General features: G+C 36.0%; 1 protein-coding gene and 1 long non-coding RNA gene across 2 annotated transcripts; one reads left to right on the top strand and one right to left on the bottom strand.

The window, feature by feature from the left end:
* Positions 1-1609: 1609 nt before the first annotated feature.
* Positions 1610-10274, bottom strand: KCNJ8 (potassium inwardly rectifying channel subfamily J member 8). Its single transcript, XM_001363208.5, has 2 exons — positions 9901-10274; positions 1610-4773 (listed from the first exon to the last, which is right to left on the bottom strand). The coding sequence occupies exons 1-2, from the start codon at positions 10272-10274 to the stop codon at positions 3873-3875; spliced, it is 1275 nt and encodes a 424-aa protein (XP_001363245.1). The 3' UTR covers positions 1610-3872.
* Positions 10275-11331: 1057 nt separating this feature from the next.
* LOC130454564 (uncharacterized) lies at positions 11332-26682 on the top strand. The gene is made up of 3 exons (XR_008912210.1): positions 11332-11467; positions 18172-18305; positions 21926-26682. It is a non-coding gene; the product is annotated as an uncharacterized LOC130454564 (long non-coding RNA).
* The last annotated feature ends 447 nt before the right edge of the window (positions 26683-27129 follow it).

Consider the following 27129-nt stretch of genomic DNA (forward strand, 5'->3'; position numbering starts at 1 on the left):
CTCCTCTTTTCCCTATTCTGTCTGGTGTTGGTGTACTGAAATCTTTTTTTCCTCCCACTCAGCTGAAGGCATCTTTCTTCTTGCTCTGGATGGAAAAATCCCTTGTTCTAGCTCTATGAAGTACTAAATTTATAGTAATTGGTTTTGTTGTTCAGTCATGTTTAACTCTTTGTTAACCCCATTTGGGGTCTTCTGGGGAAAGATACTGGAGTGGTTTGCCATTTCCTTCTCCAGCTCATTTTATTATTTTTCCCCATTTGAATTTGTTTATTTAGTCAATTTAGAACATTATTCCTTGGTTACAATAATCACATTGTTTCCTTCCCTCCCCTTCACCCACCCTTCCCACAGCCAACAAGCAATTTCATTGGGTATTACTTGTGTCCTTGATCAGAACCTATTTCCATGTTGTTGTTTGCATTAGGATGTTCATTTAGAGTCTACATCCCCAGCCATATCCCTCGACCCATGTATTCAAGCAGTTGTTTTTCTTTGGCATTTTTACTCCCACAGTGTTTCCTCTGAATGTGGATAGTGTTCTTTCTCATAGATCCCTCCAACTTGTTCAGGGTCATTGCATTGTCCAGCTCATTTTATAGATGAAGAAACTAAGGGTTTTAGTGGATTGCCCAGGGTCACAAAGCTAATAAGTGCCTGATACAAGATTTGAGCTTACAAAGATGAATCTTGCTGACACTCGGCCCAGTATTCTATCCACTGTACTACCTAGTTTCCCTGATAGTCATTGGACCTAGGTTCAAGTCTCTTCACTGTTACTACCTTTATGGTCTTGTGCAAATCATTTACTTCCCTAAGCCTGGGTTTTCTGATTTGTAAAATTAAGAGATGAGGTCTTTTAGTGGATATCTAAGGGACCTTCTTTTATATTTTCTTTCTTTTTTTTTTAAACCCATACCTTCCTTCTTGGAGTCAATACTGTATTGGCTCCAAGGCAGAAGAGTGGTAAAGGCTAGGCAATGGGGGTCAAGTGACTTGCCCAGGGTCACACAGTTGGGAAGTGTCTGAGCCCAGATTTGAAACTAGGACCTCCCATCTCTAGGTCTGGCTCTCAATCCACTGAGTTACCCAGCTGCCCCCTTTTATATTTTCTGAATTGACTTTTACCTCTTCCTGTTCTTGTATTTATTTTTTTCTTCCTGTTCTTTTAAAGATGCTCAGCAGCAAGTTTCTGATTTCTAGATGATGGTTTCTGCCCAATATCAGGTCTGAATCACATATCAATTGAGGCTCAAACTCCTTTTTTATTTTATTTTTTCTTCCATCTCTTCCCCAATGCCTGTTTTTCTTACTCCATCATATATCTTCCTTTGAATTCTTCATTCCTGTCACATAAGGCGAACTAGAAGGGAGTAAGGAATTCAACTCTTGCATGAGTCAGTCGACTGGGAACTGTTCCAGGAGCTGGCAACCTCTGCCCCAAAGCAATAAAACAGTACCCTCCTCCCTGCCCTGGGCAACCCTGTATTTCTTCACTCTTTTGTGTGTGCCATATTTGTTTGTTTTCTCAATTTAGCCCAGTGCACCAAGGAAATGAGAGTTAAGACACATCAAAGAGGCTGCCCTGTATGGGCTAACAACTACCATTCACTCTTTTACAGGTCCAACTTTTAATAGTACCTGTCACATTTGAGGATAGCATCAGATATTTCTGTTTAAGGCACCAGTGAAAGGGTGGTAAAGGAGTTCTCATCTTGTAGCCAATATTGTTATTCTCCCATTTTTGCTATAGCTAATAAGGAATTGTATGTTCATACTTTTTTTTTCCGGTCCATAAAATAGGAAGGGAGGATTTAATCAAGAAAGTCCTCAAGAGACCAACTCAAATGCATGAGGATTAAGTGAATCATTAGTAAGTTTCAGTCACAGAATTTTATTCCAGAGCCAATCCTTTTCCACTGTACTACACTGTCTTCTCTAAAAGATAGAGAACATAGCCCTGCATTTTATTATCTGTTTGACCTTAAAAAAATCACTTAATCTCTATGGACCTCAGTTTCTTTGTCTGTAAAAATTGGAGCTTGCTCTAGATGACCTCTGAGGTCCATTTCAGCTATAAAACTATGACATTAATTAAGTTCAAAATTCATATTGACCAAAAGACTTTTGATTGGCTTGATTCACAACAATCACTCAGCTGATTAGTAAAAGATTTAGTTTGCTGCTCATTTTCCCCAATTTTTGCACAGATGGTTATTGCAGAATAATAGAATCTGGGATAGTAAAGGGTCTTAAGGGCTACCTAGTCCAACTAGATGGAGCACAAAAAGTTTCTGCACTACAACATACCTAACAAGTGGTGGCCCAGCCTTTACTTGGTGACTTCCAAAGAAGAAGAATCCATTCCCTCTCCAAGCATCTGATTTTATTTACTTTTGGATAGTTCTGATTGTGAGGAAATTTTCCCCAATATCAAGCTTAAACTGGCCCCTTACAACTTCAATTCATTGCTACTAGTTCAACTCTCTCAGTTCCACCAGCGCAAGTCTAACTCCTTCTCCATGTGATAGTCCTTCAATAGGTGAAGCCATTTATCATCCACCCTCCCTTCCCCCAAAGTAATCATCTTTTCCAGGCAAACATACCCTACTACTTTTACAAATATAGAAGGATACTACCAGGAGATTGGTGTAGGCTTCTCATACAATGTTCTTCTGTGACTACATAAGTGATTCAAGACCATCAATGTCCAGAATAATATCCATCACAGGTACTAAATTGATTTCATGCAACTAGTTGAAATATTGAATCAGATTCTCCTGGCTCCTCCCAGGGCAAAAATTATGTGCTTTTTATCTCTCCATCCTTTTATGTATTCAATACATTATTTGTAAAAGGCAGGGGAGTAAAGAGTTCCCTTAAAAGAATGTTGACCTGTTATTCAGCCTTCACCAAGGAAGGATAACTCTTTCCATAGGAACCAGGAATACCTTAACTTTCACACATCTTACTTCCAAGACTCCATCTCCAGTTCTACCCTATGGTTTATGGTAAAGAGGAAATGAAAATGGCTTTGAGCTTTTAAAGGATATTGAGAGAAATCAAGATCTGCTTTAGACAAAGAAGAACATCATAATCTTGGAGAAGTAGTATGATGTACTGGATAGTGCACTGGACTTAAGAGTCAGGAAGGCTTAAAGTCAAATACTACCTCAGATACCTACTTGTTGGGTAACCCCAGGTAAATGAATTAAGTTCTTTGGGCCTCAGTTTCTTCATCTGCAAAATGAGGAGTTTGACTTAATGATCTCTAAGTGGCCTTCCTGCTCTGAATATGTGATTTTATGCAGTTTTTTTCTGACTTATCAGGATACTTCCTTGTGAAAGGAAGAGGTGCTTTCTTGGCTGGGGAGAAGGTAGTTTCAAACCCTGTAGGGGTTTGGGATTTATTTGTTTCCCATTTTACAGAAAAGGTCATGATTCAATGAGTTAGAGGATTTTCTGGCCTAGCATTCCAACCCAAGTTTTTAGTAGCCAACATCATTTTCAACACCTCCATTTAATGCAACATTTTGCTTGCATTAATTACAATAGTACAAAAAAAAGGCAATTTTAATTCATTTTGAGAAAATGTCTTCTACCTTTAGGAATAAGAATATTTCATTTCTTTGACAATTCAAAAATTTTGGTTACAAAATCAAATTTCTAATACAAGTGTGAATGGTGATCTCTTCTGGGTGCTACTGTTTATTGATAATATCAAGTGTTGCTGCATTGACAGGAATACAATTTAGTGCATGGATGAAGCTATAGAACAAGTAATTGCCTTTGTAGTCCTAAATCATAGTCCATAGTGAGAATCTGACATTGGCCTCAATGACTTGTCAAGAGATTAAATTTGTGTTGAACCAAGGTTACGTTTCAGTTGCGTTCTGATTTCCCTCTGGGGTGATAAACTGTACCTTTGGCACAATCAGAGAGGAATTGTTCCTTCTCATGGAATTATTCCTTCTCATGGAATTGTTTCTTCTCATGGAATTGCGCTTTCTCAGAGAGTTCTGATGGGACAGCTCACTCTTCTGAAGTGTTTGAATAAGTATTGAAGGCTTCTCATCTAGCTCCCTGGCACTACACCTGGGAGCAGCCACTTTGACTGTATTGCCAAACTTGGAGTAGTCCACAGAGTATACACCTTCCTCTTCTGTCACAATAGATACAAAGCGGTGACCCCACTGGATTTCCTCAGCAATGTAGGAGGTTCGAGCTTGAGTGGTGATGCCAGTAGTTTCAACCACTCCTTCCAAGATAACTATGACCTCTAAGTCTTGAGTGGCTAAGTCAGTGGCTGAGATTTCATACAAGGGACTTCGTTTATCAATTACATGGCAGATGATCAAAGGGGCCACCAGGAAAATATTGTTACTTTCTATGGGATTGTCAACAGGGATGTCAAGTTGGTGGATAGGCACTACCTCCCCTTCAGGAGTAGTTGTTTTCTTGACAACCTGGATTCGTACAGAGGCACTAATGATCATGCTCTTCCTTAAATCACCTACCCGGAACATGAAACAAAGCCGGCCATTTCGTACTGCAATCACTGCATGCCGGCTGAAAATCAAGGTCTCTGCCCGTCTGTGGGCCTGAGCTGTCTTCATGAAGATACAGCCCAGCATGACTGCATTGATAATTAAACCCACAATGTTCTGGAGAATCAAAACTGTGATAGCCAGGGGGCACTCTTCAGTCATCATTCTCCCACCGAATCCAATTGTCACTTGAACCTCAATGGAAAAGAGGAACGCAGAAGTGAAAGACCTGTAAGAAATGATACACCAGACTACTGTCAGTAAGACAAATTTTGAATAGCGAAATAAATACTCGAGGACCCTTAGAAATAGGAATACAATTAATTTGCCAAAGGCTCACAGTAGATGAATCTAAAGGAAAGAATGAAATAAAAACTTCCCTTTCTAGAGACACATTACTTTCCATACCTCTAGCTTACTGCAATTATTTCTAGTCCATTCAGTTGCCTCTTCTTTTTAGGAAATCATGGATACCCTAGACTCTCCTTATTGTTAACATCAGGTCCAACAACCAAGCCTAGTTCATGAGACAGAAAAGCAGCCCAGGATAGCTATATCCTCACATTGAAAAGTCATTTTTAAAAATCCTAATGCACAGGTCAAAGATGATATCAAAAAGACCTTTTTCAAACTGAGCTCTAATACTTTTACTTCTGAAAGCATCTAAATTGAGTATTTTTAAGTTACTGGACTGCCTCGCTTCCCCTGTCATGAATTTTAAAACAGCAGTCATCAGTAAACATTCATAGGATGTATATTATATACTTGACATTTTAGTAGATACTGGGAATGCAAAGAAGTATGACACACTATACAAACTTACATAATGAAAAAGAAATAATAGTTTGTAACTACTTAGCTCTTTGGAAAACAAAGTACTTTCCCATAAATTATATCATTTTATCCCTAAAGTAATCTAGTGATCTAGGCAAGATTATAGATGAAGAATTTAAGGTAAAGAAAGTCTAAATGTTTTCCCTAAAGTCATAATTTCTTTTTTCTTTAAATAAAAAAAAAAACTTACCTTCCACCTTAGAATATATGCTTTGTATTGGTTCCAAAGCAGAACAGTAAGGGCTAGGCAATGGAGATTTAGTGACTTGCCCAGGGTCACACAGCTAAGAAGTGTCTGAGGCCAGATTTGAAACTAGGATCTCCCATCCCTAGGTCTGGCTGAAGTAAGTAAAGCAGCAACATAACAAATAAGACCAGTTCTTATTATGTGGCTGGGGAGAATGTTTATATAATAAATAATAATTGCATTGCCACAATTGCTATAGCACCTACTATGTACAACATGCTAAACACTTTGTAAATATTACCTCATTTGATCCTAACAATGACAACAGCTAATATATATATACAGTGTTTATTATGTTCCAGGTTCTATTAAATATTTTACAATTATCTCATTTGATCCTCACAACAATCTTGGAAAGTGGGGCTATTATCCTCATTTGACAGATGAGGACAATGAGGCAAACAGAAGTTAAATGACTTGCCCAGAATCACACAGATGGTAAGTATATGAGACCAATACTGGGTTCTCAACCTGGAATTATGGACTGTAGTATATTGTGTGACTCTTTGTGCTTTTTGATGTTGAGCTCAGTCGTACAATTAGTAGAAACTCTGGAACAAATGACAGAATATTTTCTGAAAGGAATCATCATTTCTTGTATTTCAGAATAGTAAGAAATGCTTATTTTTAAATTATAGAAATAAAATGTTAGTTGAAAGTCATGGTATAGCCTGAGCAATCAAATTTTTGTTTGCAATTTCTACAGGGCAGCAGGACTCATGGCTGTACAAACAATACAAATACAAAATACCATAGTCATTGATATTGGTGTTAAAAATAACTGCAGGTGACATTCATTTTTATATTAAAAATAGTTTTAATAAAGCCTAATATACAAGATTTATTGTCATGCAAATGTATACTGTTTACTATATCATGACATAGGAGAAGATTCTATTACAAATCAAAGAAAAACATCACATTAAAAACCCATTTTACAGGATTTGTTAAGGGATTTATTAGGGTTAGAAGTAAAAGGTTGCTTTGGCACTGCAAGTCTTAACTCTTTAAAAATGCACATGGATCATTTTCCTATTCATCATTTCACACTCAATTAGAGCTTTGAACACAAAACAATACAAATAATAAGGAAAGAAATTACTTTTGTTTATTCAGTGCATAATAAAACAGTGTAATATGTTTTCTCAATCAAAAAATCCTTGACTAAAATATACTAATGGCCTTTTCTCAATCCTAATCTGTCTTGACATCTCTGCAGCATTGATACTGCTGACCAATCAGGTCTCTTTCTGGTTCTCTTTCTTTGTCTGATCACTCCTTGGTCTCTTTCCTTGGATCACCATTCACAGCACACCCTCTGATTATGGAGTATTCCCCAAAGCTATCATTGGTTTAATTATGATCCCTGCAAATGATTTATGTGTATGTGTTATGTTAGTGTGTGTGTATACACGTAACAGTTCTCTCAGGCTTTAGGCTAACAATACCAATTGCCTATCCAACATTTCAAACTGAATGTCCTAGAAACCGTCTTGAACTCAATATGTCTAAAAATGAACTGAACTTTTCTCCAAATCTATTCCTTTTCCAAACTTCTCCATTTCTTTAAAAGACACCACTATTCCTGCAGTCTCCAAAGGTAATAACCTCAATTAATTAAATTAATTTTTAAATGCTCCCTCTAATTCTTCATTCTCCTTAAACCTCATGTATCTGAAACACTTGCCAAATTTTCTTTTTCCCTCCACCAAATCTTTCACAATTGACTCCTTTCTACTCATATAGCAACTACTTCAGTTAAGGCCACCATCATCTAGTGTCCCAATTGGTTTCTCTACCTCAGATTTCTTTCCACTTCAATTAATCCTCCCCATTGTCACCAAAGTCATCTTCCTTTATTACAGTTTTATGTAATTCTCCTACTAAATTTCAGTGGCTTCCCATTGCCTCCAGGATCCAATATAAGCTTCTCTGTTCAGCTTTTGAAATTCTTCACAACCTAGTCCCAGTTATTTTTATACATTTAACTATATATCATTCTCCTTCCCTTATTCTTCAATCCAGTCAAACTGGCCTTTTCTCAGTTCCTCCCACATAATATTTTATCTCCAATGCCTGCAACTTTGCAACTGACCATCCCCCCAAGCCTGAAATGTTCTTTTTGTCTTCTTCAAGACATAGCTCAAATACCACCTTCTACATAAATTTTTCCCAGTTGACCCTATCTACCAATGCCTTCCCTTTCAAACAACTTTAAACATAGTAAATCTATGAAATTATTACTTTTTCTCTTGACATCATTCTGTATATACTTATTTAAAAATAGAAATTGTTTGTATTTTATCTCCTATGCCTACTACAGTACTGTGCACAGAGTAGGCATTTAATAAATGCTTACTGATAACTGATTTAGAAAAACTTTAAAATCCTTTAAAAGATTTCATTCTTAAAGACTCATTTACAGATTAATTACATTTTGGGGGCAAAACCCCACATTGTCATGCTATTAACAAATTTGGCCTTACATATTTGCTAGCACATTATCTCAGTCTATTGATGCAATTATGACTTGCTTTTATAGATTGGTCAGAAAAAAATTCTTACAAACATACACATGAATTACCAGTACCAAAATTCAAGGGTAATAAATTCTTTTGAATTAAGATTGGCTTTTTGATCAAAATTTTTATATCTCTAGTTAACTGCCACTTGTAATATTTTAATCCTTGTTTTACTTTGGTTATTGAGCTTAGTATAACATGAAAAGTGTTTGACAATTTTTTTTTAACAAAGAGTAATAAAATTAGTGGAGTAATTTAAATGAAGCTCACCTGAGCTGGATATATTGCTTACTGTAAACAATGTCTGTGCCATTTTACATTCCAAGACATAAACATTAATAAACTATGATTCATTCATTGGCTTGTTAGTTCCTAACAAAGAGGTAAGTAATCATTTTATCCTTCACAATTTTTTGGAATATAGATTTCTTCAAGCTAATGAAAAGACTTATCTTTGTACAATATGTCAATCTGGAACATTATTTTTAAAATGTCCTAGCATTTTTTTTTCAACCATTTAAAATTTTTAAAAGAAATTTAAGAGTATTTTATTAATTTAATTAATCATTATTAATAAATTAATAAAATTAATATAAGAAATAAGATTTTTAAAAGATATTCTCAGATTCAGGGGAAAAATTATCTTAAGCTTTCATAACTGGATTTCTAGATCTTAGACCTAGCAGGGTCATTAGAGGTCATTGAGTACAGTTGCCCCTGAAGTAAAAATCTTTTCTACATTCATTTTGAAATGAGAAGGCACCATTAATTACATCCTTTAGAGGCAATTCCATCAATTCTGGCTGATCTTTAAAATATTTAATTTCAGAAACAGGGCTCAAAGCAAAATACATAAAGATGAATCTGGATAAGGAAAGTTTTACATCTAGGTAAGTTATTTTATATTGTGTGGTATTTTAATCAGGAACCTCCCTGAACCTAGTTTTCTGACTTTTTTTTTCTCTTCAACATATGAATATGTGAAGGGAAAAATCCCATGATGCAATAAATTTGCCATTTGTCTCACTAGCTAAAGAATTGTCTGTATGCACTGAAAATAGAGACTACAATATTTCTGTACTGAAAAGTGAACAAAATTTTACCTTACCTTCTTAAATCTTACCTTCATTCAAATGTACTGCCAGAAAAAATATCTTATCAATCTTTTAAAAAAGCTAACATTGAGAAATGTCCACTGAAAACTCATTTTAAGTCAACCTAAAAACATATCAGATTTCCTTCAAGAGGCTTTTAAGGAAGACATGTAAAATAGTTTTCACTTCAATTGATTTTTTTAGACATAAACTGTATGAAAAGTTGCTTTCAAATGTTCCAGGGTTACCTGTTGCAATTAAGGTGCTGTTTTGTATTTGTTTTTGGAGACTGTTTCAAACCCTTTACTTTTTTTTCAGGCAAATTCAGGGTAAAGTTGGGTTCTTAACCCAGGATCCAAGGTCTTGTCACCAAAGGGATCTATGGATAGATTCCAGGAGTTCATGAAATCAGATGAAACATCCTCATTTTCACCTATCTGTGGTTCCCTTTGTCAGGTTCTGTATTCTATTCTATTAGTTTAAGTAATAATATTCTAAGAGATGATCTGTAGGGAGTATCAGATTGCCAAATGAGTCCATGAAATTAAAAAAAGATTAAGAACCTGTTGGATAGAATGGTGAAGTGACAGTTGAGAAGGCATTTTTGTTCTAATTATTAAGCAAGTCTTATGTTCTACTTCATTTGACTACATTCTTACCTGACATTAGTCACACAAGCACTGGAATCCACACCATTTTTCTCCAAACCACTTTTTTCCATGTAAGCATGAATGTCACCGTGGGCAAAGGCCACCAACCACCACATGATGGCAAAGAGCAGCCAGCTGCAGAGGAAGGACATGGTGAAAATCACCAGTGTGTGGCGCCATTTCAGATCCACTAAGGTAGTGAAGATGTCTTGGAGGAAGCGCCCTTGTTCCCGAATATTCTTATGGGCCAGGTTACAGGCCCCACTCTTGGCGATAAACCGAGCTCTAGGAAGTCTGTCTCTGATGCGTGGCTTGCGCAGGTTCTCAGCAGCAATCCGTGCCAGCACATACTCTTCTGGAATAATGCTTTTTCTGGCCAACATTTTCCTTTTATCATAGCCAACCTATATTATAAGCATCTGGTCCACCTATTGCCTCCTCCTCTCTGATTTGTCTTCCTACATAGGGAGAAAGATGATTATTTTAACATCTAATTTTCTTATCTCTGTAATATTTTTATTGAGAGTCCATGGTCACATATTGGAGAACTGAGACCATTATCTGGTTTAAATTTAAATAAAATGCATTTTCTTGTCTGAATATTGGCTACTATTTACTTCCCTGCAAAATAACATGAAAAATGAACTACTTTTCCTGGATCATCCAAGCACAATTCTGACTTTTCTTAAATATCTATCTGTTTCAGATCAAGGAGACTTTTGGCCTAGCTTCAATTTTTCCTTTCATTCTTGATGCAAACATATACAAGCCTCATTTAAAACAAAACAAAAAAATGAACTAGAAATTCCCATCCTCTCCCTATAGAATTCTTTGAATGAATTATATTTGTTAATTCAGTTTCTAAAAAGGAATAGTCATATGCACAACTCCCAAGATGCAGTTGGGCCAAAAAAGAATGATAATATATTATTAAATGGTTATAATGAAATAAAGGTAACCACAACTGGAAGAAAATTTCCTTGAACCTTTTTAGAAGCAGGCAATGTCTAAGGTATTATTCTTGCATCACATAAGTCACATATTCGTTATACTTGATAAAATAATTGACACTAATTATTCTTCAAATTCAACCTGTGAAATTATGAATTGCAAAGAAACCAGTAAGGTTGAGAAAGAACTTAATTCTGATTCTAATTGTAGGGTTAATGCAGAAATCCTGAAGTAATCACAGAGACCAGGACAAAAGACCTTCAGGCTAAACAAAGCAAATCCTAGAATTCTAGGACACAAAATAGAAACTAGAGACTTATTCTGTTCTCCATTTGTTTTTGTTTTTGTTTACCTTATACACACAAGAGTTCCTACGGAGTTCTCTCTCTATCTTTTTGGAAAAGGTGAAGAGAGAAGACAATTGCCTCCCCACCACCTCCCCCAGGAAAAGAGCTGAAACTTACAGGGATTTTCTGCAGCTGGAACAGCTGGAGTCCTCACCCTCGCGGCCGGCTGACCACCAGTCAAGTCACTTGTGCTTCCATCTATCCCAGTGCACTGAAGCAGCCTTTTATTCGTCACTAGGGGGACAGATCTCGGAAGGAATAGTCAAAAGAACAAAAAGGTATAATTGAACTCTTAAGTGCAGGGGAGGAAGTGGAGGTAACAGTATCCCCCTCCCCACCCCGCTTAATTCTCTTCCCGTTGAGTATGGGGTGGGGGTAGTGGACATAGAGTGGAAAGATAAGGTTGGGGGAGGGGTGATGCTCAATATAAATCACTCTTTGGGTTAGTGGTTTGACGCGCGCCAGAACTACGATGGTGTAGAGCGGAGGAGCGACGTTTTAGGGAGGGGGCGGGGGGAACCAGCTGAGGCGAGTCTGGAGGAGTTACGAGGCAAGCCAGAGGGAAGCTGCGATCGCAAGGGGAAAGATGGGGAAAGATGAGGGCGGGAACCTCGGAAAAAAGGCTCATTTCCCTGCAGCCACAGCCTCCTGCCGCCTCGCGTGGACGCACAAGTCTTTAAAAGGCTCCCAGCAAACAGGGGGAGGACATTTCGGAGTTCACTGACGTCAAGGAGAAAGTTGGTTACTTTTCTTCTTTTTTTTTTTTAAACCTAGAAACAGACGTGATACTCCAAGCAGCCGAGTAAAGGCCAGAGAATTTATACAGAGAAGCATTTCAATTTGTATCCTAAGATTTTAAATCTAGAACTAAAAGGAGCTTTGAGATCACCTGATCCAACTTGCTCATTTTACTGATTAGAAAACTGAGAATCAGAGAGGTTAAGTGTCTTACCGAAGATCATATAGGTTAGAGGTGGCAAAAATGAGATTTAAATCCAGATCTCTGACTCCAAAGCCAGCACTTTCCTCACTATCCCACAGTAAGTGCTACACATAACGTCATAACACCTAGACATCAAATGAACTTTAGAAGCAATTTATAAACCAGCTTTTTTTTAGATAAAAAAAATTTGATAGGTTAAAATAGAATTAAGTGGTGCTTAAGTAACAAGGCACTAGAGATATTCAAACCCAGGTCCTTTGTTTACAGATACTCTTCCCACTTATCAGATTATTGTCACCTATTATACAATGTCTTCCTAATGAGGAAACTGCCCCCTAAATAGAGACACCTGCCCAATGAAGCCTAACTTTAGCTTGGGAAAAGCCGGTTCCCTCCTGATCAGGACCAGGAAAAAAGTTATCTTTCTATAAAGGTAAAGTTCTGTGGTTTTGTTAAGACCACATGGAAGATAAACCATCATACATAAGAATGAGAAGGGCACACATTATAATCTTTGCTATGGTTTTGCTGGTTTTTTTGTTTGTTTTTTTTTAAACCCTTTCCCTCTGTTTTGGAATCAATATTGTTTTGGTTCCAAGGCAGAAGAGTGGTAGGGGCTAGGCAATATGGGTTAAGTGACTTGCCCAGGGACACACAGGAAGTGTCTGAGGTCAAATTTGAATCTAGGACCTCCCATCTCTAGGCCTGGCTCTCAGTCTACTGCCCCCTTGTTGTTTGGTTTTAAAGGAACTAGGAAAAAGAAAAATGTGTATTACTTAGCAGAAGTTCAAGGCCTGAGACTGTAACACCTGAAACAAGATCTTTAATTCTTAGAAATTTGATTCATCTTCCAAGACTCAGAATCTAAAGTGTACAGAATAAACAATGTATTCATTGAATATCAATTGGCCTATTAGACTTTATCGAATCAAAATGTACAATTTCTGTTAGCTGATTAATAATAATGGCTGTATTCTAGTCCGCTTTTAAATTTTTTTAGTCTTTTATTTTTTCTTACATGTGAATATAATTCTTAACAATAATTTTCTGAAATTTTGCAAATTCATTTTCTTTTCTTCTCCCTCCCTTTCCACTCCCCAATAAGATAGGTAATAAGATATAGATTATATGTGTTTCCATGTTCATCATGTTGTAAAAGAAGACAAATATCACTTACACAAGGAAAAAAAAACTTATGAAGGAAATAAGGCAGAAAATGGTATGCTTCAGTCTGCATTAAGAGTCTATCAATTCCTTTTATGATGGCAGATAGCTTTTTTTTTTTTTTGGTCATGAGTCTCTTGGAGTTGTCTTGGATCCTTTCATCCCAGAGAATTGTTAAATTATTCATTCACATCTCTAGGCCTGACTCTTAATCCACTGATTTACTCAGCTGTGCCCCCCAGCCCTTTATTTCTTAACCATGTATCCATTTTGACTTTACCTTTATGTGGTGTTGATCTATGCCCAATTTCTGCCATACTGTTATTTAGTTTTCCCAGAAGTTTTTTCAAATAATGAGTTTTTTCCAAAAGCTTGGATCCTTGGTTTTGTCAAATATTAGGTTATTGTGGTCATTTACCATTGTGTGTCGAATGCCTCCTCTATTCCTTTAGTTCTCCACTCTTAGCCAGTACTGAATTAATGCTTGAAGACTTATAATATAGTTTGAGACCCTGTATTGCTACCCACTTTCTTTCATTTTTTTTCTAATTCCCTTGATATTCTAGGTCTTTTGTTCTTCCAGATGAATTTTGCTTTTATTTTTTTTCTATTTCTATGCAATAAATTTTGGGAGGATCGATTGATATGGCACCAAATTAGTAAATTAATTTAGGTAGAATTGTCATTTTTATCATATTGGCTCAGCCTACTCAGGAGTGGTTAATGTTTTTCCAATTGTTTAGATCTGACTTGATTTGTGTGAAATTTTGTGTAGTTGTGATCATATGGTTCCTGTGTTTGTCTTGGTATATAGATTTTCAGGTATTTTATATTGTTTATGGTTATTTTAGATGGGATTTCTCTTTCTGTCTCCTACTATTGGGCTTTATTGGTAGTATGGAGAAATGCTGATGACTTATATGAGTTTATTTTATATCCTGCAACTTTGCTAAAGTTGTTAATTGTTTTGATTAGTTTTTCAGGTGATTCTCTAGGTATACCATCATATCATCTGTAATGAGTAATTATTTTGTTTCTTCATTGGCTCTTCTGATTCCTTCAATTTCTTCTTTTTTTATTCCTGTAGCTAGTATTTCTAGTACAATGTTGTGGTGATAATGGGTATCCTTATTTCCAATTCATCCCCATTACAGATAATGCTTGCTAATGATTTTAGAGAGAGGCTATTTATCATTTTGAGGAATGTTCAATTTATCCCAGGGTTCTCTAGTGTTTTGGTTTTTAAAAAAATTTTTTTAATTTCAACTCTTACCTTCCATCTTGGAATCAGTACTGTGTATTGGTTCCAAGGCAGAAGAGTGGTACCGGCTAAGCAATGGGGGTTTAAGTGACTTGCCCAGGGTCACACAGCTGGGAAGTGTCTGAGTCCAGATTTGAACCTAGGACCTCCTGTCTCTAGGCCTGGCTCTCAATCCACCAAGCTACCCAGTTGCCCCCTCTCTAGTGGTTGTTTTTTTTAATAGGAATGAGTGTTGCATTTTGTCAAAAGTTTTTTTCTGCATCTATTGAAATGGTCATGTAATTTTGGTTGATTTTGTGATTGATATGATCAATTATACTAACAGTTTTCATAATATTGAACAATCTCTGCATTCCTGGCATAAAACCCACCTGATCATAGGGTATGATCTTTGTGATACATTTGCTGTATTCTATTTGCTAGTATTTTGTTTACATTTTTTGCATCAATATCCATTAGGGATATTAATCTATAGTTTTCTTTCCCTACTTTTGTTCTTCTTGGTTTAGGTATCAACACCATATTTGTGTCATAAAAGATATTTGTTAGAGTTCCTTTCTCGGTTATTTTCCCAAATAGATTATATAGTCTTGGAAATAATTGTTCTTTACAAATTTGGTATAGTTCACTTGTGAATCCATCTGACCCTGGGAATTTTTCCTTAGAAAATTCATTGATGGAGTTTTCAATTTCTTTTTCTGATAGAAGACTGTTTAAATGTTTGATTTCCTCTTCTATTAATCTGGGTAATTTATATCATTTTAAATACTACCCCATTTCACTTATATTGTCAGATTTATTGTCATATAATTGGATAAAACAGCTCCTAGTACTTGCTTTAGTTTCCTCTTCATTGGCTATAATTTTGTTTTTTTTCATTTTTAATACTGATTTGGTTTTCTTCTTTTTTTAATTTAATTAATCAATGGTTTATCTATTTAATGTTTTCATAAAACCCAACTTCTTATTAGTTTATTATTTATTAGTTCTTATTTATTTTTCTTATTAGTTTTTAAATTTATTATTTAATAGTTCAACACTTCTTACTTTCTTTCAAGTACTTCTTACAACACTTCTTACTATTTACTTTGATTTTCAGGATTTCTAAGTAAGTTGGTGCTCAATTGGGAGATTTTGATTTTATTTTTTTTCTCCTCTATTTTTTTTAATTGCATACCCAATTCATTGATCTACTCTTTTTCTGTTTTATTGGTGTAAGCATCTAGAGAAATAAATCCCCTACTGTACTACTTTGGCTACATGCCAAAAGTTTTGGCATGTTGTCTTTTTGTTGTCAATCTAATGAAATTGTTGATTGTTTCTATGATTTGTTCTTTGATCCACCTATTCTATAAGGCTATTTAGTTTCCAATGAATTTATGGTCTTTTTTATCAGTCCTTTGTTCATTATAATTTTTTGTAGCACTGTGATCTGAAAATTATGCATTTAAAATGTCTGCTTTTTTGTATTTGGTTATAAGGATTTTATATTTTATTAATATTATCCATTTTTGTGAAGGTTCCATGTGCTACTGAAAAAAATATATATATATTCCTTTCTATTCCCTTCAGTTTTCTCCATAGGTCTGTTGAGGTCTAACTTTTCTAAAATTCTATTCACCTCCTTAATTTCTTTCTTTTTTATTTTTTGGTTTGATTTATCAAATTCTGAGAGGGGAAGGCTAATTAATGTTCCTTGTTAATATGGTTTTATTGTCTGTTTCCTCTAGTAACTCATTTAATTTCTCCTTTAGGAATTTGGATACTATGCCACTTGTTGCATATACTTTTAATACTAATATTACTTCATCATCTACAATTCCTTTTATCAATATGTAATTTCCTTATCTCTTTTAATTAGGTCAAACTTCACTTTTGATTTGTCTGAGATCATAATTGCTATCCCTGCTTTAAAAAAAACAAACCCTTAGCTAAAGCAAAATAAATTTACTCCAGCCCCTTTACCTTTACTCTATGTGTCTCCTTTCTTTAAAAGAGTTTCTTGTAGATAGCATATTAGATCCTGGCTTTTAATCCACTCTGTTATCCTTTTCTGGTTTATGGATGAGTTCATCCCTTTCACATTCAGAGTTATGATTACTAATTGCTACTTGTACTATATCACATCTGACTTCTGATGAGGCTTATTTTTCACTCCCTCCTCATACTCCAGCAATAGGAGCCCTCCATGATGTCTCTTCACATTGTTTTGGATTGGAGCACTGCTTTATCTCTTTTTATGTTGGTTCTGCCACTCCAGAATTCATTCTGAGATATTTTTGCTCTTCTTTGTTCATTTGGAGATTGGAAGGCTCCAAGTGTTCTTATTCCATCTTGGCAAATGGAAGTCAACTCATTGTATTTATTATTATGCCCTATATTTGCCCTTCTACCAACATGTACTACAACACCACCGCCTCTCAATGAAATGTAAGCTCCTCAAGGACAAGCACTCTATCATCTCTACTCTCCCATGACCTTCCTGGTTTCCTTTAGGTTCTAACTAAAATCCCATTTTATACAGGAAGGCTTTTCTTAAGACCCCTTTTTAGTACCTTTTGTCTATTAATTATTTCCTATTTATCCTGTAATAGTTTACTTTGTATATATTTGCATTTTGTCTCCTCCCATTAGTTATAAGTTCCTTGAGGGCAGGGACTGTCTTTTGCCTCTTTTTTGTATTATAAGTGCTTAGCACAATGCCTGGCACATAGAACATGTGTAATAAATGTTTATTGATTGATTTATATTTGTATTGTGTTGATGTTTTTCTTTCCCCAATGTCTATCACAATACCTAACTCTTAGTAAACACTTAATAACTGCTTAATGATAACTATCAGTTGATTCACTTATTCATCCTGAAGTTATGCTGGCTCTATATAAGAAATACTTTATTTTCCAAATTCTCAGAAACCATTTCTTAAATGATCTATCTTAGAATTCTACCAAGATCTAAAGTCAAAGTCATTGGCCTATAATTTGTAGATTGCATTCCCCTTAATTTTTAAAAAACCCTTACCTTTTGTCTTGTAATCAATATGATTGACAGTATATATGACAGAAGAGCAGTAAGGGCTAGGCATTAGGGATCATATGACTTGTCCAGAGTCACACTCCTCTTAATCTTTAAATGGGAACAATATTCATCCTTTTCTATTCCTGCATTTTTGAATTACTGTCAAATATCACTAATGTCAATTAAATAACACTTGTAATTCTTTTATCAACGAGGAATCTAGTTAATTCTTGGCCAGGTGACATGAGTGCAACATGTACAGTTACATCTTGTCTTGCTATCTTCTTATTTCATCTTGGATATCAACTCCCATTTAGCCATATTTATTCCATCCTTTCCAGTCCAGAAGTTATTCTTCTTGGCAGAGAAGACAGAAGCAAAAGAAGTCTTAAATGGTTCCACCTTTTCTCTGTTGTCAGTTATTATCATCTCATTCACCCTTAGCATTGATCCTAGAATTATTTATTGCCATAATCCTTAAGGGAACATTTCCTTTTTCATTGAAATTTTGTTAGTTTAGTTATTAATTCCATAAAATATACCATGATAGGCCAAAGTTTAGGAAAATAAATTTTCTTTTCTTTATTTTTTTTTAGGCACCAAGATTGATTTTAACAGAAATGGCATTGAACAGAGATGATGACCATACTTTAGCGACTACTTAGTTTGAGCATTGAAGATACCTGAAAGTGTTTGCTGAATTAAATATTTCAAATTTAACTGTGCCAAAGTAAGTAACATTCAGTTAGGAATTGTCCACACTCCTGCCAAAAAAGCTCAAAGTCAAATAATTTATTATTACAGATTAGGATCCCCTATTTACTCATTTACAGGTTTTTTTTACTGTCTAGTTCCCCTGGAACCTGTTGATTGGGGTACAACTCAGTGTTCCATAACTTTTCTGTTTCATTATTTTTACCTCTATCATCTTGGCATATTCTCAGTTCTGGGAAGAACTGAAGTCTACTATCTACCTGCAAATAAATGAAGCATTAGTGACAAAATGCTTGACCTCCATTATCTCCACTGCTTTCTTAACAAACATAGACAGTGAATAAAAACATAATTTCTTATTATAATAAAGGATAAAGGTGTCAGCCAACCTTAAATTTGCTCCTGTTTATGGATTTTCTATTGTTGGGTTCTCATAGTCATTAGAGAGGATTTAGAGTCTCCAAAAAAGGCGACGAGGGAGTTTTATGTTAGGAGACCAAAGAAATGGTTGTTTGGTCTAGTTGCTTGGTGTTCTGCTTTATTAGTGTCCTCATTTAAACCACTTTGGAACATGCTACTTTGGAATCAGCTTAATAAAAGTGTTACATAAACTAGTAATCAAAACAGCATGTTAGAAATTCACTTTTGTAGTTTTCTTGAAATGAGAGAAACAGCTTAACTTTTCTTGGTGGCAGGAGGTAGTGGATAAAACAATTTACTGGGATTCACAAGACTTAACTAGCCATGGGAGCAGTCAGTTGATCAACACTTATTAAGTACCATGTAAGGGCCAGGCACTGTAGCTAGTGTAGGGCTAACAAGCAAAAAGTGAAATAGCCTTTGTTCTCAAGAATCTTATACTTTATCAGTGGAGATAACATGTATGTGTTTAAGAATATAAAGAAGAAACATGCATAATTAAGACAAAATGAACATAAGTTTAAATACTAAAGTAGTTAGGGAAGAAGAACACTAGTCATTGAGGGCATCAGGAAAGGTATTTGTGTAGATAAGGTACTTGAGCATCCTTGAAGGATATTAGGGGTTTTGTGAGATAGAGATTAGGATGGAGTAAATTTCTAGGTATTAGGGGATAGCCAAAGGCTTAAAAATGGAAAATGGAGTTCTTTGTGTAAAGAATAGAGAAAAGTAGAGTTTGGTACTCCATCAAGAACGAGGAGAATAATGTATAATGAGGTAGGAAAGATAGGTTGGGCCAAGTTGTAAAAAACTAACCACAGAAAATATAACAGCTAAACAAGAGAAATTTATATTTGACCCTAGAGGTAATAGAGAACTCCTAGAGTAGGACAGTGTTTTGGTCAGATCTGGACTTAAGACAAATAAATTTGTCAGTTGTGGGAAGGATGGATTGGAATCCAGAGATAATGGAGGTAAGGAGGACACTGTAATAGTCTAGGGGAGAGCTGATGAAGTCTTGGATTAAGATAGTGATTATATGAGTAGAAATTTTCTCACTTTACTCCTTCAGAAGTAGTTCCTCCTTTATTCTTTCTCAGAGGTTACTATTTAATTGAATCACACGCTAACAATAGAAGGAGTGAGCTGAAAAATATCTTCTAGTTTTGCATTCTCGCTCCCACCTCTGATGGACAAGTCAGTCTCAGAAATATTGCAAAATAATCTGCGAAAATGCAAAGATAAATAAAACTACAAATTAATGTAAAGAACCTACATCAAACCTCTGTGAGGTTTATGGGTGATGCTCAAGGCCTGCAGTTTGCTTTCTTGGTGTACTTATGCCAAAAAAAGAAAGTCACTTTGTGCCTGAAATCCATCACACATTGTTCAATCCCTCTAGAGCATTTGCCAAAACTTTTGTGAGAAGAGCAGTTCCCTGGGATGGGATGTCCAGTACCTTTCCTGTGTTTTCTTGTCATGATGTTTTGCAGAGTGGCTGATTCATAAAGCTCTTGGAAAGTGGACTCTTACATTTTCCAGGACTTTGTGTGGTATGACTGCCTACTGCCACCTTTCAAAAATGTCAGCAGCAGAAGGCACAGTTACTGTGTCTCGGAATTGAGAATATTCAAGGAGAGAGTGCAGTCTAAAGCAAAGTCTCCTGGCCTGAGACATAGGAACCTGAGTCCTTCCTAGTTCTGCCACTAACTGCATAATCTTGGACAAATCACTTACGTTTTCTGGGCCTTAGTTTCTGTAGGTGGAAAAAAAGTGAGGGGGTTCTGCTACATGATCCCTAGGCTATATTTCAGTTCTAATCATTTAGAATGTGGTGCTCTGGCTATTTATCTTTTGATGAATAGCTCTTTGAAATATTTTAAATTAGAAAGAAAAGAAAAAATAAGCAAAATGAATGCTTTGAAAAAAATATGACAGTAAAGGCAATATTCTATACTTGTGAATGACACTTCCTTTGCTCTTCCCCTCATCTTTCCTACAAGTGTTTTTGAAGATTTATGAACAGTAATTATTGAGGTGGAAAAAGCCACCCTTATGATTAATATTTGGAACAATGAACCTTGAGATCATCAAAACCTTCAGCAGCCTCTTATTTGGAAATCTATTGCCACTGGGGAAATCTCTGATAGACTTGTTCCTATAATTAAACTAAGGGACATCAGGAGAGAGTAATTCAAACATTTTCTCAACCCCCAAGAGACTATTCTAGGTTATAGGACTTATATCCAAAAACGTTAGAGTACTGAATACCGATTGAGTCTAGTGCTCTTTCCAATACACTTTCATCTGATGCTCCTTCCAATAGCAAAAAGAAGGCTTTGAAAAGACATTGATACATTGTGAAATTGCAGCTAAAACAAAGTTCTCTATTTTGTTTCCATTTGTTTGAAGGAGAAGGACAAGGCTACAATCACATTAGGGTACTTGAATACATCATCATGGAGGGGAAATCATTCAGTCCCTAACTGAAAAGTTCCTTGACCCTCCAATTATTTGCATTTTGTGGACCTCATTACTGTCTGGAATCCCAATAGAACAAGATTCCTAAATTAAGGGTAAAAAGACAATTAGATATTCAGTACCTATTATATTGAGTAAGAAAGGCAGCATGGCATACTGAGTAAATAGCTGATCTTGGAAGAAATAAGAATGGCCACATCACCAATGACAAATATTGTCTTTATAACTCTGAGCAAGTCATTTCATTTCTCAGGATTATAGACAACTCTAGAATGCAAAAGAAGTGCTGACCTGCATTGGTCGAAAGAATGTTAATTTTAATAAAGGAACAATTAACTGTAAAAACTAACAATGGATAATATAACACTGGAATTAATTATTTCAATATCTTAAGATCAAAGTTTTTAATACTCCCCCCCCACTATGAAATGGCAAAGTACCAAAGAGAATCATTGAGGGAAAATAAGAGGAGCAAGCAGAGGTTAGAAGTCAAGAGATCTAGTCTTGGTTCTCTTATAATTATTTATATAACCTTATACAAAGCACTTAACTCACAAGGCTCTTTTTCCTTCTTCAAAATGAAGTGGTTGGACCAGATGACTGCTTTAGCCCCTTCCAGATTTTAGTTCTATAAGCTTTCTTATATATGTTTCTATGTATGAAATAAATTCATCTGTCATTGCCCCTTATTTAACCTTCTCCTCTCTGTCACTCTGTTCCCCACCGCCAACCAAGCATTTTTTGCAAGAGTGAAATTTTACCAGGAAAGCAAGAGAGAAATTGGACATGGGAAGTAGCACGACTCAGAAGTTACAGAGCAGGGTGCTACAGTCAAGGTCAAAAAGAGACACTTTGCTGCAACCAATGACTGATTTAACCAGTTTTCTTTTATGAGTTATGAGCTAGCAGCAGCAAGAAGAAATTGGACGTTCCTGTTAGCCTCAGGGCAGCCAATACCAAGAAAAGCACTGGCTTTGGGAGTTTCTGACTTCTGAGTTCCTCCTGTTTCACCATCTCCTCTGCACTAACTGCCTTTCCCCTTCCAACATGGAGACCTACTGAATTGATTGGTAATTGCCTCTCTTCAAATACCATTTCAGCAAATTCTCAGCCACTTGGTTTTTACTTTTTTGCAGTCATCTCCTGATCATCAATCACTTGATACCATGATCAGACCCTATTGTCTCCCCAATGCAATTGATATAATTTATTGATTAAATATGTTCAGAATCTATGCTCTGTGTCAAATGCAACATATGAGAAACAATAATTTGACTCAATGGGGCAAGTTATTCTCCCTTTGTATTTGCTGCTAATGAAAAATAACTAGTTTCCACATAGTTTAGTATGATTTGTTAAAGTGTTAGTGACTGACAGTGGCTACAGATGTTAAATCCTTTAGGATGATATATTTGCATTTTGATGAGGGTCTTTTGCCTTGAACCAAAGGAAGGATTCATGATGACATTTTTAGGCACTGTGGATGAAATGTTTTTGGAAATAGGAGTTTTCTTATCCTCTTAATTGGTCTTAGCCAGCAAGAAAACTATGTTGCTTTGATCAGTCCTTCTCTCAACAACTCACTTATTCACCAACTAATAGGTTTCAATTGCTACATCCGGGAACAAATCTCAGAGCTCGTTTTTGCTGGGGATTCTGGGGCTTCTCATTCTGAAGGATAAGCTCTTTATCATAGACATTATAGACAACATGGTTGGACAGGAGTCAGCTATTCTGGACAATAACTGACATCTCCTATAATGCTTATTTCATGTATGATGTAGGGGAAAACACTCTTTGTTAAACCTTTATATGCTTTATTTAGGGATTATGAAGGCTAACATGCTTATATCCTTTGGGTTCTTGTTGAGAATTAAAGTCTCAGTTTATAGAGGTCATATCAATAAGAGTTGTATGTTTGTATTGAGCAATGCATTTCCCCAAATATCCATATGTTTGCAAGTATTCACTAAATCTGGGAATTATATGCTATAGCTTGGTAGAAAATTATATTAATTTTAATGATTGATATTCAGCATGTCCAGTGATCTACATGTCATTTGCTGAAATATTTCAAGATTTTTCTTGCTATGAAAAAAGCAGAACATTTCAGAGGAGGACATAATTTGGGGCAAAAAATGAAGGAATGATATTCATCTCAAATGCCTCAAACTCTAGCTCAAACAACTCAGCAAACATTCTATGAAGTCTTTCTGGCATTATTTTATTCACTTTTCTCTCAGTAATATATCCTATTTTATCTTATTATATGTGTGTGTCTTCTTTTCCCTATTGGAGGAGTGTTCTTTCCATTCTGACTTTTAACTCCCTACCTTGAACATGGAGCCAAGAGAATTTGTGATATGAGTGTAGTCAGGATGTGAAGAGAAATACAGTTGTGGCAGAGAGGGGCCCTCAGTCAAAGACAGAGAGACAAAGAGATAGAGCAGTGGTATGATGGCTGCTTTCAGATAGGCTAGGCTGGACAAGAAAAGTCAAAGAACCCTACCAGGAACCAGACAAATTGACTGGAAATACAATCTTTGTGAATTTCAGTTGATAGGAGATCCAGAAACTCCCCATTATCTCCCTTCTTATAGTGTCTCATAGTGAGTTTCTTACTTTTTCTAAGTGGAGCCAAGAGGTAAGAAGTTCCCCTAACACTCTCCAATTACATAGTCACTATCCTAGCTCATATCTTTATAACCTCTCAAATGAACTTTGGAAATGTCCTTTTAATTGGCCCCTATCTCAAAGTCTCTTACTTCCTCAATCTGTCCTCTACAACTTTATCAAACTCAAATGGAAACATGGCCATTAAGCATGTAAAAATCCCTGGTGACATATTGACTTAGAAAACCATGAAGTTACACCAACTATTGTATTTTTGTTACTTTTGTTAAATATTTCCTAAGTATCATTTATTCTGGTTTCCAAACCATGTGTTTGACACCTCTGCTCTACACAACCATCAAAGCAGTTTCCCTAAAGCTCCTCTGAACATTCACCTCATTGTTCCCTACTACCTCTAATATAAAGGTGTTTGTTGTTGTTGTTGTTGTGTTATCCAAAGCTCTTCACAGCCTGAGCCATCCTATCTTTCCAGTTTTATTATTGGAATATTTATTACTTATGGCTTCCTCCATGCATTTCATGTTCTAGTCTCACATATAATGCTCTATCTTCTATATTTATACTTTTGCACTGATTTTACTCCATGCTTAGAACGCTCTCCCTCCTCACCATTGCTTCTAGTTTCCTTCAAGTTGCATCTCAAATGTTACATTCTATATAGGGCATTTCCTTGTTCTCATTATTGTCTCTCCAGCCCTCTCCCTGAAAGGTCACTTTGCATCTGCTTTTTTTTTGTTGTTGTTTTTAAAATATATTTTAAAGATATATTGAGATAAGAAACCTTGGATTTCTAGTTCCAAGGAACAAATATTCTGAGAGCAATTTGGGACAATCACCATCTCTGAAGTAGAAGACACATCTGAATCAAACTTGGGAGTTCATATAGGTACCTACAGTAGTAGAAATATGGAATAAGAGGAAAGTATAGGGATTTCAAGAATTGGCAACAGCAGTGGGAAGACAGCATCTCCAGCCTTTAATAAGACCCAATTAGCTGAGCCAGAAAACAATAGCAATATAGGATAGATGCAGCTAGGTGGTGCAATGGATAGAACACTGGGCTTGGAAACAGGAAGGAAATTGATTCCTCATCTTTAAAATGAGCTGGAAAAGGAAAGGGCAAAGCACTGTAGAATCTTTGCCAAGGAAATCCTCAAAGAGGGTCATGAAGAATCAAATACAATTGAACAACAAAATAGGATAAAGGCAATAGGCAAAAGGAGAAACTGAAGAGACTAACAGGAGTAAGTAAAATGAAGGAAGAAATAAAAGAGGACCTTTATACCCCCATAGGCATTTTAGAGCTGAAGCCTAAGGAGGAAACTAGATTTGTACTCACCTCTTCAAGGCCCGAGTGAAGCTCCAAAACATTTATTCTTTCCCCATCTATGCCTCTTGTGCCTCCCTTGTTACAGTCACAGTGATACATTTCTGATATCTTTCCTTCAAAAACATTTCCAGTATCTTGATTTTTAACTCAGATATAAAAAGAACAGGGATTAACTAGAGATAAACATAAATTTAAATTGTGGCACTGAGACAAACCTCTGCCTTAGCAGTAGAAATTTCCATTAACTGGGAGCTCTGAGGCAATGCCATTACAATTCTAATTTTTCATTTGATATAAACTTCATTTGACAAAAAACCATAATCTGATACAAACACTATAACACAGGAGAGGAGGGAATCGTATTTCCTCTAGGCTTAAAGGTGAGATAAATATTATAAAAATGCATGACTCCTTAGAGAAGGAGAGGTAGGAAGGAGAAATTGGTGGCTGAAATAAAGATTGCAACATAAACAACCACCAACAGCCTATCCCTTAGCAGAATCAGAGGGGTAGAGAAAAATGGCTGGAGCCTAATATCATATTAGGCTAGCAATAAGAGAGGCATGAACCTGTAAGGATATAGCCCAGGACTATCCAGCAGGGTGTATCAATTCTACCTCAGGATGCTCTACAGGAGAATCCAATGATTTTATTGCCATATAAACATTTTATCTTCCCTGTTGGAATATAAGCTCTTTGAAAACAGAAATCGTCCTTTGTTTTTGCTTCTCTAGTTTCTAGTAACATACCTGTATCATAGTAGGCATCTACTAAATGGTTATTGATTGATTGTTGTAGTATGGTAGTAGTAACACTTCTGAACTGCTCTTTAGTTGAGAAATGCTTTCACTAATATGACCTCCTCATTTCTTACAGCTCTGTAGACAAATAGCATGGATCATGAACAAAATCTGAGGTTGTGACATAAATCCACTGCCCATGTTTGCCTTAAGTAGATACCCACTGAATACTGTTTTTTCTTGTATCTCTGGGGGAAAAGAAAGCTGTTTAAAAAGTCTTTGAATCTCTACAAATATATATTCAGATCAAGTTTGCTTCAAATCTCTTAAACCTCAAATACATTTAATATTAAGAGGGAAAAATATGATTATTAGGCTCCAGCCACTGTGGTAGCCCCTAAAGTTAGAATTTGATCAACTGAATGCTCTTTGCATGCTCTAAGCCCTAATAATTATCAATGTTACGAATAACTAATAGGCTCATCAATAATGTGAGCACAACTATCCCTTCTTAGGTTCTGGAATGTCTCACTATCCTGGCACTCAGTGCAGTCCTGTGAGTATTTATTGGCACTTAATATGTGCCAGGCACTGGTACTAGGGGCTAGGGATACAAAGATAAAAATAAAACAGGTCCTACCCTCCGGGAGCTTACATTCTACAGGGGAAATATTGCATACACAGAAATATATACAAATTATGTGCAAAGTCAATACAAATCAATATCAAGGAGAGGGAGAAGCTTTAACACCTGGTGTATCTGTGCATGTCTGTCTGTCTCTCTCTCTCTCTCTGTGGAGGTTGCAGGAAAGATCTTGTCTATTAAGTGGCACCTGAACTGGGGTTCTAAAAAGTGGAAGCAAGGAGGGAGAACATCCTAGGTATAGGGGATAGGATGTTCACATAACAGGAGGATGGAATGTTCTGCATTTTGAAAAACAAATAAAACTAGAAGGTTTAATGTAAGGGAGAAATGGGGAGAGAAGGAGGGAATGGGAATCAAGTCTGGAAAGAGAGCCTAGAATTTAATGTCAGAAGGGAGAGTTTTTATTTTAAAGGCCAGAGATCTACTGAAGCTTCTTGCATTAGGAGATGACTTGGTCATATTTATGCTTCAGGAGTCTCGATTTGACATCTGTGTAGTGGCAACTAAAGGGATTTAAAGGCTTTGTGAAAGGGAAGAGTTGAGGATGACTCCAAACCTGATTGTGAACCTGGATCACTGAAAGAGTGGT

The sequence above is a fragment of the Monodelphis domestica genome, chromosome 5 (assembly GCF_027887165.1).
Source record: "Monodelphis domestica isolate mMonDom1 chromosome 5, mMonDom1.pri, whole genome shotgun sequence".
In the NCBI taxonomy this organism is placed as follows: domain Eukaryota; kingdom Metazoa; phylum Chordata; class Mammalia; order Didelphimorphia; family Didelphidae; genus Monodelphis; species Monodelphis domestica.

What these genes read in the sequence shown, in the direction of transcription:
- KCNJ8 (XM_001363208.5), bottom strand. Translation starts at nt 10,274, where the DNA reads ATGTTGGCCAGAAAAAGCATTATTCCAGAAGAGTATGTGCTGGCACGG. An exon ending in GCTTGTGTGACTAATGTCAG is followed by an intron (nt 4,774 to 9,900) that starts GTAAGAATGTAG and finishes CATTTCTTACAG; the next exon opens with GTCTTTCACTTCTGCGTTCC.